Source organism: Ictidomys tridecemlineatus, chromosome 4 (assembly GCF_052094955.1).
Source record: "Ictidomys tridecemlineatus isolate mIctTri1 chromosome 4, mIctTri1.hap1, whole genome shotgun sequence".
In the NCBI taxonomy this organism is placed as follows: domain Eukaryota; kingdom Metazoa; phylum Chordata; class Mammalia; order Rodentia; family Sciuridae; genus Ictidomys; species Ictidomys tridecemlineatus.
In genome coordinates this window covers 160,443,954-160,459,226 of record NC_135480.1, presented here as the reverse complement: position 1 = coordinate 160,459,226, position 15,273 = coordinate 160,443,954, and the positions used below count along the sequence as shown (strand labels likewise).

Genomic DNA, 15,273 nt, shown 5'->3' with positions numbered 1-15,273 from the left:
GCCCTGGGGATGGCAGAGTGGGCCTTTGTGAGTGCTTCCAGAAGCACATTTCCCAGGCACAACTTGAGAGTAACCCCAGTGATTTGGTGATTGCTTCCCACCATTCCAGGCCCCTTCCCAGTGTTCAGAATTTCTGCTCACCAACCCAGATAGCACAGAACCTAGTTAGACTCTCTGGGTAATTCCTCCTGGTTCTCCAAGCATAATCTTTTCCTCCTCAGAAAACCAGAAAGCCCGTGGGAGACCTGGGCTGTGGCCCTGAGTCCAGTCAATCAATGCTGGTGCTTCCTATAATTTCCTCTCCTGACAATGAGCCCAGCTGGAAGAGAATCATCATCATAATAAGAGGTAACTTTTACTAGGCATGATGTACTTTATATGCATCAGTTAATTTACGCCTCCCACTTGTACGTGGATAATATTATATCTCCAGTTTATAGGCAAGGAAATAAAGACCCAGAAGGTTAATTAGCTCAGGTTATACAACCAGTAATCAGCACTCAGGATTTAAAGCTTGGTTTGCTTGCCTTGAGTCTAACTCCTAAATACCAACAACACCTTTCTAAAGTCCTGCATTATTAAATGGGACCTCACTTCAGTGGTATTCCTTTAGTGCCTAATCATGAGTGTGTCTCTCTCTTAAAACTGCAGACATAAGAGAACTCTTTTTCTGAATTTTCTGGGTACTATATCCTCTAAAGACTATCAAATGCAGGAAGATGAGAGGATAATGATGACACACATGAATCCTTTCCTTGGAATACCACTCATGACAGGTTATTTTCTCATAGACTTAGGAGAGGAATACATTTACAGTACTCCACTGAGAGATGTCCTTGCCTAGAGCCACTTGGCAAATACATCAGGGATCTTTCCTGAGTTGCTGTTTCTATTATATTTTTTTTTCATGCATATGTCATACTCCAAATCAATGTTCCCATGGAAGAATGGTCGCTCAGATGTCCATGTGTGAGCATGGACACATACTTGAGTATATACATGTCCATCTTCTCTACACTTTTAAGTATGCATCCTGCTGAAATCAAATTGTTTCTAAATACAAAAATAAATTATCATTTATTTGTTTTATCATTTATTGTTCTGGGACATCTGGAGTGTGATACTGCCAGAGATAATTTTTCTTTCAAACAGTAAAACCTGTGGTAATGTAGGTTGCTCTCAATTGTGATGTCCTTAGACTCTGAACAGGTTGATACTGTGTGGGGCAAGAATTCTCAGGACCTATGTTAAGTGAGCTGGTATCTTAATTCTCATAGGCAGTTTTCCCCTCTAAAAGCAAATGTCTCTGTGTATTTCAACTATCAGCAGCTCCATATAAAATAGGCCAAGCGTGGAGGAGGCCAATTCAAATGCTTATGGGAGAAAGGAGAAGATCTTGAATCTGTTTTTAAACAATGAGTTTTCTCACTTCCAGCCTACTGATCCTGGTTTTGGTTTAATTTGCTTGTGATCCCGTAATGTTGGGATCTTCACTAGGGAAGACATAGAGCTATTGAGCTGCAGGAGTCAAGGCAACTCAAAGAAGTCACAGGGGCTGAGAACAAATGTGTTGAAACTGCATGTAAATGAATTAATTCATGCTGATGGTAGAACAGGAATTATTTAGAAAAATAGGTGAGTTGGAGGTACATGCTAATGTGGGAGGGGAAGCGGGGAGTGGTGAATACTGAGGCAATTGCTGCCCCAAATGTAGGGCAACAGGGCAACTCAAATTCTCTTGCTGGGAAGTTGTTGAAGCTTAAGAGCCAGGAAACTAACAGTAAAAAGGCAGGATTTCCTTGGCCTTCTTTTCCTAATAAATCATATCCTTTATTGTCCAGTAACTTGGAAGAGAAGAACTAGAGAGGCTTTGCCCTCCCTGAGCAGAGACTAGAAACATCTGGGAGTAGGAGGTGCCGGGAGGTCAGGAGGAGGAGGAGGGAGTAGAGCTCTAGGGAGAAGAACCCCGTGTTCTGGTCTTGTTCCAAGAGGAGCCCATTTACAATCCTCAGCTTCCGAATGTCGGGTAAGGGCTGGCCACATAGCACAGGTCCCTGTAGCCTAGTTAAAAGCTAGTTACATACTATGGTATAAATAGTTACAAAATACTGCCCTGTAGTGTTCAGAGAATTGTTTGGTTCTCTTGTCTTTCCCATGTATGTGTTTGGGGTCACTTTTCCTACTCATGCCTCTTGTTCTCTCCATCTAGGGGACATCATACCTCTGTCCAGTCTGAGAGGAGCCACTCACTGGGGCAGTCCTCTTTCTTGCAGGCTTGCTGGGAAGTCGGTTTGGAGGCCGAACAGAAGGTCTCTGGAAGCTCCAGGAAGCTACCATCAGCCATGCGCTGTTTGCAAAGAACCTCACGTTTCTGAACACCTCCACCACAGGTCCTGGAACACTGGGGAGGGACGAAAGAGAAATTCAATGCAGGAAGGTAGTTTGAACACCAATTGTCACCTGAGCCTTGGCTGAGTAAAGAGTATAAAAATTAAAAACTAAAAATAAATAAATAAAATAAAATTGAAAAACAAACAAACAAACAAACAACAACAACAACAACAACAAAATGACTATGACAAACTAGGCATCAGGCCAAAGGACTTTTTCTCCCTCTCTTTGAAATGAATTTTGTAGCAAAATCTACATACCCTTCACTCTTAATCCCAGGTATTTAGCTTGAGCATCCAGGAATGTCAGGGGCCTTGGAATCTTAGAAAGTTGCTCCTGAACTATGATTTGTAGCTGCTCAAGACAACTGGTTTAAGAGGTTAGTATAACAGAGTGTTCAACATATTTACGACCCCATGAAAATAATTTGTGCTGCTTCCAGGATAAATAAGAGCAAGCTCTCCTGCCATCAGTATCAATTTGCAGAAATTTGCAGGGAGGAGAGTCCTTTCCCTCTGAGTGTGAGCACTCACTCTGCCACACTGGGCAGGCATTGGATTTAGGGGCTGGTTTTCTGAACAACTGCTTATTTTTTTGTTGGATTGGTGATTTCTTAGGGCAGTGGGAGCCAGAGCTGCTGAAATTCAGAATGTAAGAAAAATAGCCTCCTGTCAGTGATTTTTGGGGGACCCCAGTAAAACACATTGTTTACACGTAACTTAATAGTTCTAATCCAGCTGCATGAGGTGGGAGAGGGGACCCCTGAGGCATAGACTGTTGGCCATTTCCAAATATCTATTCCTTCTGTTTCAAGAGCAAAAGAACCCCCATCCTCAGCTGGGTGCGTGGCTTTCAGCATAGGCTATTTTGGGCCAACCTCCCTGGAAGGTAGACATGGCCATTTGACTAAATGCTTGTCCATGGGATACAAACAATTGGCTGTAAGTACCATCAGGGAAGTGTGTGCAAAGAGAGCCTGCAAAGAGAGATCCCTTCCCTCTCTCTTCCTTGCAGGCTGGAGTGTTCACACAGTGTCTGAAATTGCAGTTTTCTTCTTATGATCGGCAAGATGAAAGAAGCCTGGCCTCTGACAGTGACGCTACCACATCAGCCCTGGACTGCCTGTGTTTGTGAGAAAGAAATACTTTCCACCTTACAGAAGCCATTCTTCTCTTGAGTTTTCTACCACTTCCAGTCAGATATAACCCTAGCTATTTAATATATCTACTTATCACTTCTCTGTTTCGGGGCTGATTTAGGGAGCTGGGTGCCATGGTGCATGCTTATAATCCCAGCAGCTTGGGAGGCTGAGACAGGAGGATTGTAAATTCAAAGCTAGCCTCAGCATCTTAGTCAGACCCTGTCTCAAAAAATAAAAAGGGCTGGGGATGTGGATCAGTGATTAAATGCTCCTGAGTTCAATTTCTGGTACCAAAAAAAAAAAAAAAAAATTCTTCAGGAGAGTCTCTTGTCTTTCACTTGCCGCCTATGTTGAGAAATTAGGCCTGGGTTTAAAAAGCCAGAGAGCGTGCACTGAAGTAGTCATCCCTCCTGTTGCAGTGATTGCTAGTGTGAGGTAGGCTGTGTGTGGTCAGCTGTACTTAGAATTGCAATGGGTATTTTTGCCTACCATCAAGGCTCTGGCGGGGACAACAGTGTGCTAGTGTGTAGTCAAAACACTACTGGGGCCCAGATTTCACTCTCTTACTTGGTGGTGTCAACCTTGGATGCATGTTGAAATCACCTGAGGAGACTGGGAAGATGCTGATGTCCAGGCAAAAACCTAAACTTGACAAATCAGAAATTGTGGAAGGTGGGTCTCAAGTACTATGTTTTCAAAAATGACTTCCTAGCTCATTCTTGCCAGATAATTCTATTGTGCAGTCAGAGCTGAGAACCATTTCTCCAAATTAATGATCCTTTACTATCCCCAATGGAATAAAATAACATGGGAAGGAAAATCTAGGACCCAGAAGGGCCTGTTAGGATCAGTGGTTGTTTGGACCCAACCTAAGCCAATATGTCACTTGTTTACAATTGTGAATGGTTTGAGACCACAGAGCTATTGGATAATGACATTTGAAAAGCCATTGGTTTGGTCTAACCTTTTAATTCTAGAGTCTTTCAAATGATCCAGACATATGATGAACAACTTTTTTTTGTATGTATAACTTAAAAAATTCTAAACAAAAACAACCTTATTGAATCTCAAAAGGGAAAAAATGTATTTTTTCTGGTTAAGATCACCTACCTACCATTGAAGGCTAACAAAAAAGGTGAAACCACCCTATGATGTAGATCTTATTTCTACAATAAAACAACAAAGGTTCAGAGAGATGAAGTTGCCCAACTGAGGCTATACAGGGGCTGGAACTGGTTTATTTTCATTCAGTGCAATATTCACTAAGCTCCTACTGAGCACCATGCCCTGAACATAACTGGAGAACAAGCCCAAATTTGGGTTATCTCCCCTATTCTTGTAACAACTCCTCTCTGCTTGCAGAACCAATGGAAGATATTTTTGCCTCTTGCCTAGGCCTGCTGAGAGTGGGCCTTAAACTCTCACCTTACTGGAGGGAGGGTGCTAGCCCAGGATTCAAGTTAGGGACCGACATTCCACAATAGTTATCTACAGTTTGGTGACTGACCCTGGAAACCTGTTTTCCCTAAATCTTTTGATTTCTGAGTCGAAAGGCTATAATTGAACATAGCTCCTAAGCAATGTGTTGAAGCTAGACAATAGAGGGGAATCTATAGAGTACCTATTACTTATCACAGAGCCAAATAGTTCCTTCCAAGGACTTTTCTACTGACTTTTGCCCTTAAGAAGAAAAATCTATACTATTAGACCTTTGGTTTCATTGTGGCTTATTTCAGTGATGACATGGAATTTTCACTTTATTAGAGAAACACATTTAAAAATTTGTATTTCTTATTTAAATGCAATTCAATAAAATATTAAAGAATTTCATATTAACTCAGATTGTACCCATCTTGCTTAGAATAGTACCATCTGTGAATTTAAGTTTCAACAAATATTTAAAGCATTGAATTGAAGTTGGTATTTAGGAGAAATTTAAATTAGTGTGGCTAAGAATTCCATTGACTTAGAATAATCCTTGTTACTATGGATAACTAAAGTTTTAAATTTAGTTTTATAGTCTTTTGCATGATTTCTTAGGTTCAACCTTCTCTTATTTCTGTCAAATTCTATGTTTTAACCAGCCAGTTATGCTGTAATCAGATTAGTTATAACCTTTTATTGTTCGGTCTTTTTCAGAATTCTTTTATAACTAGATAACTAACCATGTGGATTATTGACTCTTAAGGATGTGCCAAACTGAGGGACTGCATTCTTCACAATACTTTCCATTCTGTGAATTACTAAAATTTTTCCACAAACCTAATGTAATTTTTCAAAGCCACAATTGTCAGAAAGAAACAAAGTCCTTGTGGCAAATCAAAAATTTTAGTTGTAGGTTCTCCCCTATGCCTACTCCACATGTCCGCTTAAATGGAAGTAGGCTTGGCTATTTGTATATGTTCAAAGTGGAACTGTGGATACTTTTCCAACCTCACCCCCAAATTGTTCCTCTCTCAGTCTTCCCTAATTATTTTAATGGTGCCATGTCCAGGGTTAGACTTCAGCAGTACCCTTGAGAACCCTCTTCCTCACTACCCTCCCCTAAAACGCAACTCATAAGCAAATGCTGTCAGATTTTCTACAAAACAATAAGCTGTGGCTTTGAAATACATAAGAGGTCAAGATACCATCATCTCCTGTCTGGACTATTGCAAACATTTCTAGCTAGCTTCCCAGTGCTGTGGTCTGAATGTTTGTGACCCCCTCCCCATTCATATATTGAAATCCTACCTCCCAAGATGATAATGTTATGAAGTGGGTGTGGAGGCTTTGGGGAGGTGATTAGGCCATGAGGATGATAAAACCCTCAGGGATAGGATTAGTGCTCTTATAAAGGAAGCCCAGAGAGCTGCCTTATCCCTTCCACTGTGTGAGGTCACAGGTAGAAGGTGCCATTCATGAAACAGGAAGAAGGTCCTTACTACACACAGATATGCAGGAACCCTGATCCTGGAATTCCCAGCCTCCAGAACTATGAGGAATAAATTTCTTTATAAAACACTCACTCTGTCATAGTCTATTTTAGCAATACAAAACAAACTAAGGTAATAATTAACCAAGTATTTCTTTTCAGCTATGTCTTATCACATTCTAGAAAACTCTTTCTTTTTAATTTCTGGGTTTCTAATGTGGTAGTGCGTCATGTACAACCATTCTTGGTTCATTTAACATTTAATACTTAATGTTCTATTTTATGAGTCTTTTTCTCATTGATATGCTTAACAATCATAAATAAACAAGCATCTGGAGTGATTTAATAATCTATTGAATGCTTTTTCCCTCCCTAATATTATATTTATTCACATTTTAGAATCTTGACTAAGAACTTTTTGTGTTGATGGTGTGCAGTTTTGCTTTTCTATTTCCCTGTATACTCATCATTCTGGGTTGGTTGTTTTGCAGTTGCTTCTGTCCAGCCCCTGTCACTTATCAATTTGCAGGTCTTGTGACTGCATGCTAGGGTTCCATGGTGATAATGAGGATCTTGCAGCCCTAGCTGGGAGATGAACTGGTAAAGCTCCTGATGATAAGCTAAGGCACATCGTTATTCTGCAGTTCAGAATATACATCAGGCTTGGAAGTGAGCCACAGCAGGTTTTTAATTTTCTTTCCAACATTCTTTCAAAATAGAATACTTTCAATTTAGACATAAAAGCATGCAGGGAGTCTTCCTAGCAACTTATTTTGGGACCACATTTAGTACACTGTAATCATATTTGTTACTACCCATATTTTGGACACACAAAAAGAAAAATTCTTCAATCAAAGCATGAATCAGATCACATAATTCCCTCATTTAAAACCCTCCAATGGTTTCCCCTTGCAATTAAAATTAAAATCCAAACTTGTCTAACCTGGTCTTGCAAAGTCCTGGGTGTTTTCTGGTCCTGACCCTGAAGGAACTTTCAGACTGTTGAAGTCAAATCCTTCCAACTTCATTCACTCATTCCACATAAACTGATTAAATACCAATCATAGAACAAGCCTGGTTCTAGGTAGGTGATGATCTTCTTTCTACCTGGACCATTCTTTTCTTAGATCAGCATGTGGCTAAGGCTTTCTACTCATTCAGGTTTAATTCCATTCTCACCTGCATGGAGAGTTCATCTCTAACCTTCCCAATCAGATCAGTGAAGGCAGTCTCTATTCTATTACTTCAGTTTATTTTAAAAATAGTGATTTTAAATACTACTTGTTCTTTCAGAAATTACCACCCACTATCTTATCAAAGTATATGAAGAAAGGGATTATGCTTCTTTTATTGTTCATATTAAAAGCATTTGAAGTGTGCATTCAAAACTCCATCACTCATTTTCTTCTTTCCATATCTTTTTTTTAATTAATAATTTGCTTGTTTCATCATAAAGAAGTGGTCAGGGTGTAAGTGAAATGGTAGAGTAACATTTTATAATGGATTCTGGATGTATGTAGTATTTTGATGTGATCAACAAGTATTTACACAGTTGAAAATGTAGTATATTTTTGAGAGAAGTAATGATTTTTTCATAAAACCATTATCCTCTAAGCCTCAAAATTCCATCTTTTCTTTTTCATTTGACAAAAATTCACAAATTCCCCACAAACCTTACTGAGTTCAACATCCATAAAGAACATGCTAAGTTTGTAACTTGTTGTTCAAAATTTTAGATACTTCACTATTGATGTTGGATTTGCAGGAGTACAGATTGCTTTAATGTTTGGTGGCTGAAGAATTCTTTTTCTAAATATTTTATGAAGCATATGGGCTTCTGTTCAGTATGAATTAAATGTTCTGAAAATAACTAAGTAGTTGAATAAAGAAAAAGGTAGGTTAATTTTCTTTCTTTCAAACAGAGGAAATAGGTGATGAAAATAATCTGTGATATTTCAAAAAATGGAGATGTAATAAAATTGTACTGGGTTGTCACTTTGCTCCTGATGATAAGCTAAGGCACCTGATTTAAGGGACAGACCTCAAATAATTATATAGTAATCTATAACAGCCTGATGATAAACAGGTATAATGAAAAATTTAAAAATCATCTTGTTTTAAAGTTTGACTTGCACAAATAGCTTATGGGAGATTCTCAATGCCTAGAATATAAAGTCCAGACTCCTGAGAATATCCTTCAGGGCCCACATGCCCTAACCAGCAATGAATTTTCTGGAACATTCCTTGAGGTTCTACCACATGCCAGTGCTTTAGCTATAATAGACAAATTTCCCTTCCCTGAACATGCAGATACTTTCTCTGCTCAGGCCTTACACCATGTTGTCCACCCTGTGAGCAATGCCCCTCAGCTGTGGCTCATCCTGAAACTCTCAAGACATTCTTGAAGGCCAAGTTCACAGGCCACTCCTTAGCAAAACTTCTCTATCCCCCTGCATCTTGGCAAATGGATCGTCTCCACCCTACTCTGACCCCTGCCTGGAAGGGTACTATATTTCTTCTGAAAGGACTCGTTGCATGTCTGATAATTTCCTCTGCCTCCCTACGTGCACACAGGATTAGGAGCCTTTTGAGGAAAGGGGATTTATTCATCTTTATACTCCCCAGTGCCTAGTGCAGTGTCTGGCAAAGAACGTGCACTTCATAAATGTTTGCTGAATTGATGATTGGATGAACGAAAGAGCCCCAAATCCAGATGTTTCAAAGATGTAAAACAAACATCCAGCTGATCATCCATCTTTTATGAGGCTGTTTTATCGTTAGTCAGAAGCTGCTTCTCCGGACGTCAGCAGTGGATCTGAGCCAGTGGCAGTAAGTGCTCCGCTGACTCTTCAAGTATGGGGGACAGCCCTCTAGCTAAGGGAATACTGGCAGGAATCTTGCTCTTAAACACTTGTCTTGTCTATGCTCAAAAATCTTCCCCAGTGTGTTTACATGGATGAAAAATTGGTTTTTGTCAATCTTCAAAAATGGTGGAAGATAAAAATTTCAAATTAGTAAAGGCTCCAAATTCTGTGACAACTTCCAAATTAATAAAGGCTCCAAATTATGTGATAACTTTGTAAACATGCTGAGATTACCTAGTGATGCTGATGGTCAGAGGCAGAACTCAGAGAAGAAAATGTTTCAAAAGGAGCAATAGCAAGAGAAAGTTAAAAAAATTAGAGAAAAAACATTTGCCTTATGAATCATCATTGAAATAATATTCTGATATGAAGAGGTAAATCTCTGGAAAGGGGTATTATTTTAAAAATATGCAATAAAAGTAAATATCAAAATAGTATTTATATTGCATATACTAACTGCCACATGTGTTTCATGATACAAGGTCATGGGTTCATTATTTTTATAAGAAAAGTAAGAAATGTGCAATAAGAAAAACACTTAAAAGTTATGTTCCTATACAGAAATACAATGACTCAAGTGACCTATATTTTTAAAGATTTTTCCCATAATCAGCATATTAATAAATTCTGCCTGTATTGATGCTTTTGGTTTCATCTCAGTTGTTTAATTTACTGAGAGCTGAGTTCATTTCCTTAGAATTTCAAATCATATTATTGAATCCAACACAAAGTGCAACTTATTTTCTGTTTCTAAGGTCAACTTTCCTGGTTTAACATAACTTCTTCAGTTTATAGTTTCTAATTCATTTCACTCATTTCTTCATTCACTCATTCATTCATTCAGCAAACAGTTATTGAATACCTGCTAAGTGCCAGGCACTGTATTAAGTGTCTTGAAATTAGGATGAATACAATGGTTACTAAACTTCAGGTATCTGCAGTCCAGTGAGGGAGAAATACTTTCTGCAAAATGTGACCAGTTTTACAAAAAGGGAGAGTGCCACCAAATCTTTATGGAAAAGTTGGGGCAGCTCAATAGAGGAGGTATCAGTGAGTGATTGGGCAGGGGCAGAGTTGTGTGTGCACACATGAAAGAACATGAGTGTTCACATTACTCAGCTGTCCTGAGAAGAGAATGTTCATGAGGAAGAAAGGTCAGGAAACTAGCCTGAGACATCAAAACAGGGCCAGATGGTAAAAGGTCTTTGAACACAATCTTAAAATCATTAGGTATCAAAAACAGTTTTAAAGCAGGGATAACATGATTCAATTTGTAGGAAATGACTTAGACAGTATAGGCAAAGAAAGAATATTGCCCTGTGAGGCATTAACAGGTGTGCCATGGAGAAAGGGAATTTTGGTTAGATACATCTAGATAACACTACATACCATACCCTTTGTTGGAGGTTCTCAACAAATATTAGTATTTTTATGGCTCAGGAAAGGGCCTGAAGTAAAGAACTGCCATCTCACATTGGAAACTCTGAATGAGAGTTACACAAGACAACACTGGAGATGCAGCCAGAGGCTGTGTATAACAGTTGGTACTTGATGGTAAGGACTTGGACAGCACTGCAGGAGGAGGTTTAGAAAGGAAGAGAGCACAAGGGGGTGGTTATAGGAGCTGGAACCGAGAGGATATGGGTATTGACTATGACAGATACTTGAGGCTGAGAAAGGCTCCATTTCTAGGGAACAGGCTAGATAGAAGTGACAACCTGCCATAAAGATCAATGCAGGGAGACCAGGTCTGCTGGGGAAGGTCACGGGCTCGTGTGTACCAAGCTTGGTGTCAGACTTTTAGAGATGGAGGCATTTTGGCAACAGAGGAGATTGGAGGCCCCAAGGCAGGTGGAGACAGTATTTGGTATATAACAAACTAAATTAGGGCTTAGAGAAAAAAAAAAAACGAGGACTTGATCTCACGAAACAAAATTATTAAAATAAAGATGATATTTTCACACCAACCTGTCTGTGAATTAGATTTACCTCATTCAACTACTGTTGATTAAGCTTTCTTAACCCCAGAAGTACGAGGCCTGCATGATGCACCTTCTGGTTAATACTTCTATTATGTTGTAAAGTACAGATCCACTAAAATTCAGAGCAATTATGATAAGACTCTTTCTGCTAATAAACTTTAAAAAACTTCTCCACACGTGAAGTTTGACCTTTGATCTCTGTTTTGCTTTATTTACTGTTGATTCTAAAGATAGAATCAAGTGTTAATTTTCTTATGAAATATATTTTTGAAAATAAGTCCTGGCAGAGGAGGGAGGGTTCCGGGTTGACTTTGAGAGGCAGAGGGGAGGAAAAACTGCAGGTGGGCAGGGAGCAGTGTGGGCAGAGGAATGCACAACCATCCTAATAGGATTTTCTTCTCTTGAGACACAACATTTCAAATAAATACGGCCTCTAAGTTAGAGTTACATAGATTTATACTTTAGTTACTGGGATTAAAAAAAAACTCAGATGACTATCATGTCACTTTCTAACAGAATTCAGCCCTCTAATCCAAACCAAGATAGTTCTCTCTCTCTCTCTCTCTCTCTCTCTCTCTCTCTCTCTCTCTCTCTCTCTCTCTCTCTGTGTTTTAATCTAGAACATGAAAATTTTATTTTTCAAGCATTTATAGTTATCATTCATTTTTTTCCCTTCATATTGCTGGACGAAATTCCTCTCTTGTATTGCCTTTTTACACAGTTAAACTTATGCAGTTTGAACTGTGACTCTGATGAAAAAAGGTTTATGGGGAAAGGCAATTTAATCATGTTTTTCAGCTGGTGGAGGGGGCTAGGAGCTGTGGAGATTGCTCCTGTCTCAGCACAGATGTGTGCAATGTGTATGTACAGTTGGGAGGACACAATCCTGAACATAAAACATACACAGTATAGAGAAATATTAAATCATGCTTCAGACTGAGGGCATTCATTTCAGTTTAACCCTTCAGCATATTTCTCCTTTTTTTTTCTTATTCCATTTTAAAAGTTAATTTTTAGAATTAAACATAAGGAATACTGCTGCAGATGCCATAGACAGTGGTGGGGGAGGGGTAGCGGAGGGCAGGTTTTCAGTCTCCAAGACCTTGTGCTGGTAAGGACCATGTGCTTAGCCCACATTAAAGATGGCTGAATAATGACCCCAAAGACATCTACATCTTGATCCCTAGTACCTGTGAACATGTTGCCTGAACATAATGAAAGGGACTTTGCTGATACAATTAAGAGTCTGGGGATAGAGAGATGATCCTGGTGAGCCATGTGGTCACTATGGTCCTGATAAGAGGCAGGAGAGGATATGACGACAGAGTCAGTGGCTTGGGTGATAGGCTTTGAAGACAGAGGAATGGACTGCACAGGAGCCAAAAAGCATGTGGCCTCTACCAGATGGAAAAGGAAATGTAAGAGATCCTCCCTGGAGTCGGCTGATCTCTTGATTTTAGCCCAGTGAGTCTGATTTCTGACTTCTGCCTTTCAGAGCTACATGAGATTAAATTCCTGTTGTAAGCCACTAAATTTGTGGTAATTTGCTACCCTGTCCATAGAAAGCTAACACACAGATTATCTGCCCTGGATATTGGCATCAAATATTGAGTTTTATGTAAACTGCAAATTATTAGGCTATTATGTTTTCAAATTTCCTTGCATTTTAATACTTCAGAGTAAATATAAAGCTGAGCAAGAAGGGGTTTTGAAGCATTCAGAGGCCCCCTTTTCCACTGCCAGCTATGTGAGTTGGGACAACCCTTCCCTCAAACCTTGTTTCCTCTCAAGGAGGCTGCAAGGAATAAGACAGAAAATGTAAGAGCCGCAGAACGAGTTCTACTATGTGAAGCTGGAATTCACGTTGACCTTACAGTGCTCCAGGCTCCTCATGTGCAACGTGGAGATAATATTAGTCACCATCACATAGGAGAGTGAGGATTAAGTGAGTCAAGGATGTCAGGAGCCCAGAGTTGCATTGCAGGTGATGCACTGTATGTGTTGCTTTTATTAAAAAAAAGAAAGAAAAAATAACTTGCTAAGATGTTGCAAATGATCAATAAATGAGCCTGGCATACCTGGCATGTGCCTTTTCCACAGCATCTTCTAGGTCTAGTCTAAATGCACTGGGTGTTATGTGTCCCACTGAGACTTGGTATCTGCCTTCATTGACCTTGTGATCTAATTCAGAAGCCACAAGAAAGTCCCTGTCCAGGTCATGAGCAGGACTGACTTTGAACACTCTGTAGTTTCAGTGTGGGGGGATGGTAGAGTTACAGGAGTCCTGCCAGAGGAGAGAGGGCTTCTGATGGACTCTGAGAGGCAGAGGGGAGGGAAACTGCAGGTGGGTGGGGAGCAGAGCAGGTAAAGGAATGCAAGATGGGGCCACAGCTGGGCATGTGGCACGGGCAGATGTTCAGTAGTGAAGACCTCAGACTTTCACATAGTGGCTTTATGATATGGCTACAGAGAATCCTTGAGAAAAATCCTAGCAGAAGGCAGTCGTGATCACACTGTTTCAGATTAATCTGTGAAATATATAGCAGTGAACTTTTAATCATGCTGTGGTAATTCTCCAGTGTGTTACAAGGGTGTGGTGTCTCAGAGTTCATTTATAGCCAACACCAAAGATGAAGAGGAGGAAGGGGAAGAGGGGAAGGATGAGTTTAATAATCTAGAAAAAATGGCAGAAGAATAAAATGTGAAAAATATAAGTATTCAGAAGCCAACCAAATAGAAACAAGATACTAGAGCTAGATAGGCAAATATTAAATGAGTTCTTCATACAAGATCAGAGATCAAAACCAAGAGATAAATTATTGAGTAAGAGGTAAAAATGAAATTAAATGGTCCTCTAACAACCAAGCTGGAATTTGATTTCTGCTTTATTTCTGCTTGTTTGTTTCTAAGACAAAATTTTAATATAAGTACTTGGACTTAATGCTTGGTCCTTGGCAGACCTGCAGAATATAGAAATATTGGCTATTCACCATCTGTCAGGCAAGTGCTCAACAAAGAACAAAGGAGATTGTGTTCCTATCTAGCAGGGGACAATTCATGTAATTTGTCCTTTTTATCCAGGAAAAGAAACATACACAAGAAATTTGTGGTGACCCTGTGTTCAAACAGCAAGGAGGAAGAGGTGTCCACGCCAACAGACTAATGCCCATCAGATTGCCTTTTTTTAAGTGAAGGATTCGAACCCATCTCCTTTTCTTTCATCTGAACAAAGGCTGGGGGCTGGTTGAAGGATGAGATGCATCAGCAACATCCTCTGGCAGATCTATATAGCTAAATGGGAAAGAGAATGCGCACGCACACCAGTTTCCTTATCCCACCTGGGACTGCTGAAGAATCAGTGGTCTAACCAGGCAAATGGGCATCAGCAGCTGGTATCCTAACTAGTGGTGTCCTAAGCCACATCCAATCAGCTCTGGGGCTTAAAGTTACTCCTCTTTTCAGCACACATGATTTCCTTTCTTTTTAGTAGAGATTGAGAATGACTAATTTTGCCCAAAAAAGCTTACCTAAAGGAGTAGGATTCTAGAAAATAAGAAGAATAGCCTATGGTTTACTCCAGGCTTAGAGAGTCTGACCTGGAGGACAAAGCCAGAAATTCAGGGCCCATGGGAAGGTACACTTGATCTCCTCATTCATTTTGTCTCATAATAAACATTTTAGCTACAATCTACTCTGTACCTGATGACAGGACATGATACTGGTAAATACATGGACTTTCTGACAGTGGAAACTGATTTGAACTGATCTTCACCTTTTCCTAGGGTTAGTGGCACAGTTTAAGGTCATCAGTTTACTCTAATTAGAGACAGCTCAGCATAAATGCACTAGAAGCCAGGAACCTGGGTTCTGGTCCAGGCGGCATGATCTTGAGCAATGCTACCCCTAGGCCATGGTTACATCATCCATAGAACAAGAGTGCTCATATATGACCCTCAAGGCCCCTTTCAGCCATACAACAAT

At 39.8% G+C, this 15,273-nt stretch overlaps 1 protein-coding gene across 4 annotated transcripts in view; it reads right to left on the bottom strand.

Moving 5' to 3' along the window:
* Adamtsl1 (ADAMTS like 1) overlaps positions 1-15,273 on the bottom strand; it is an 876,927-nt gene that overhangs the window by 97,516 nt on the left and 764,138 nt on the right. For all 4 annotated transcript variants that reach the window (XM_078047684.1, XM_078047686.1, XM_078047685.1 and 1 more), the window contains one exon: positions 2,222-2,401. In XM_078047684.1, the coding sequence (XP_077903810.1) occupies positions 2,222-2,401 (180 nt within the window). The remainder of the gene's footprint in view (positions 1-2,221; positions 2,402-15,273) is intronic.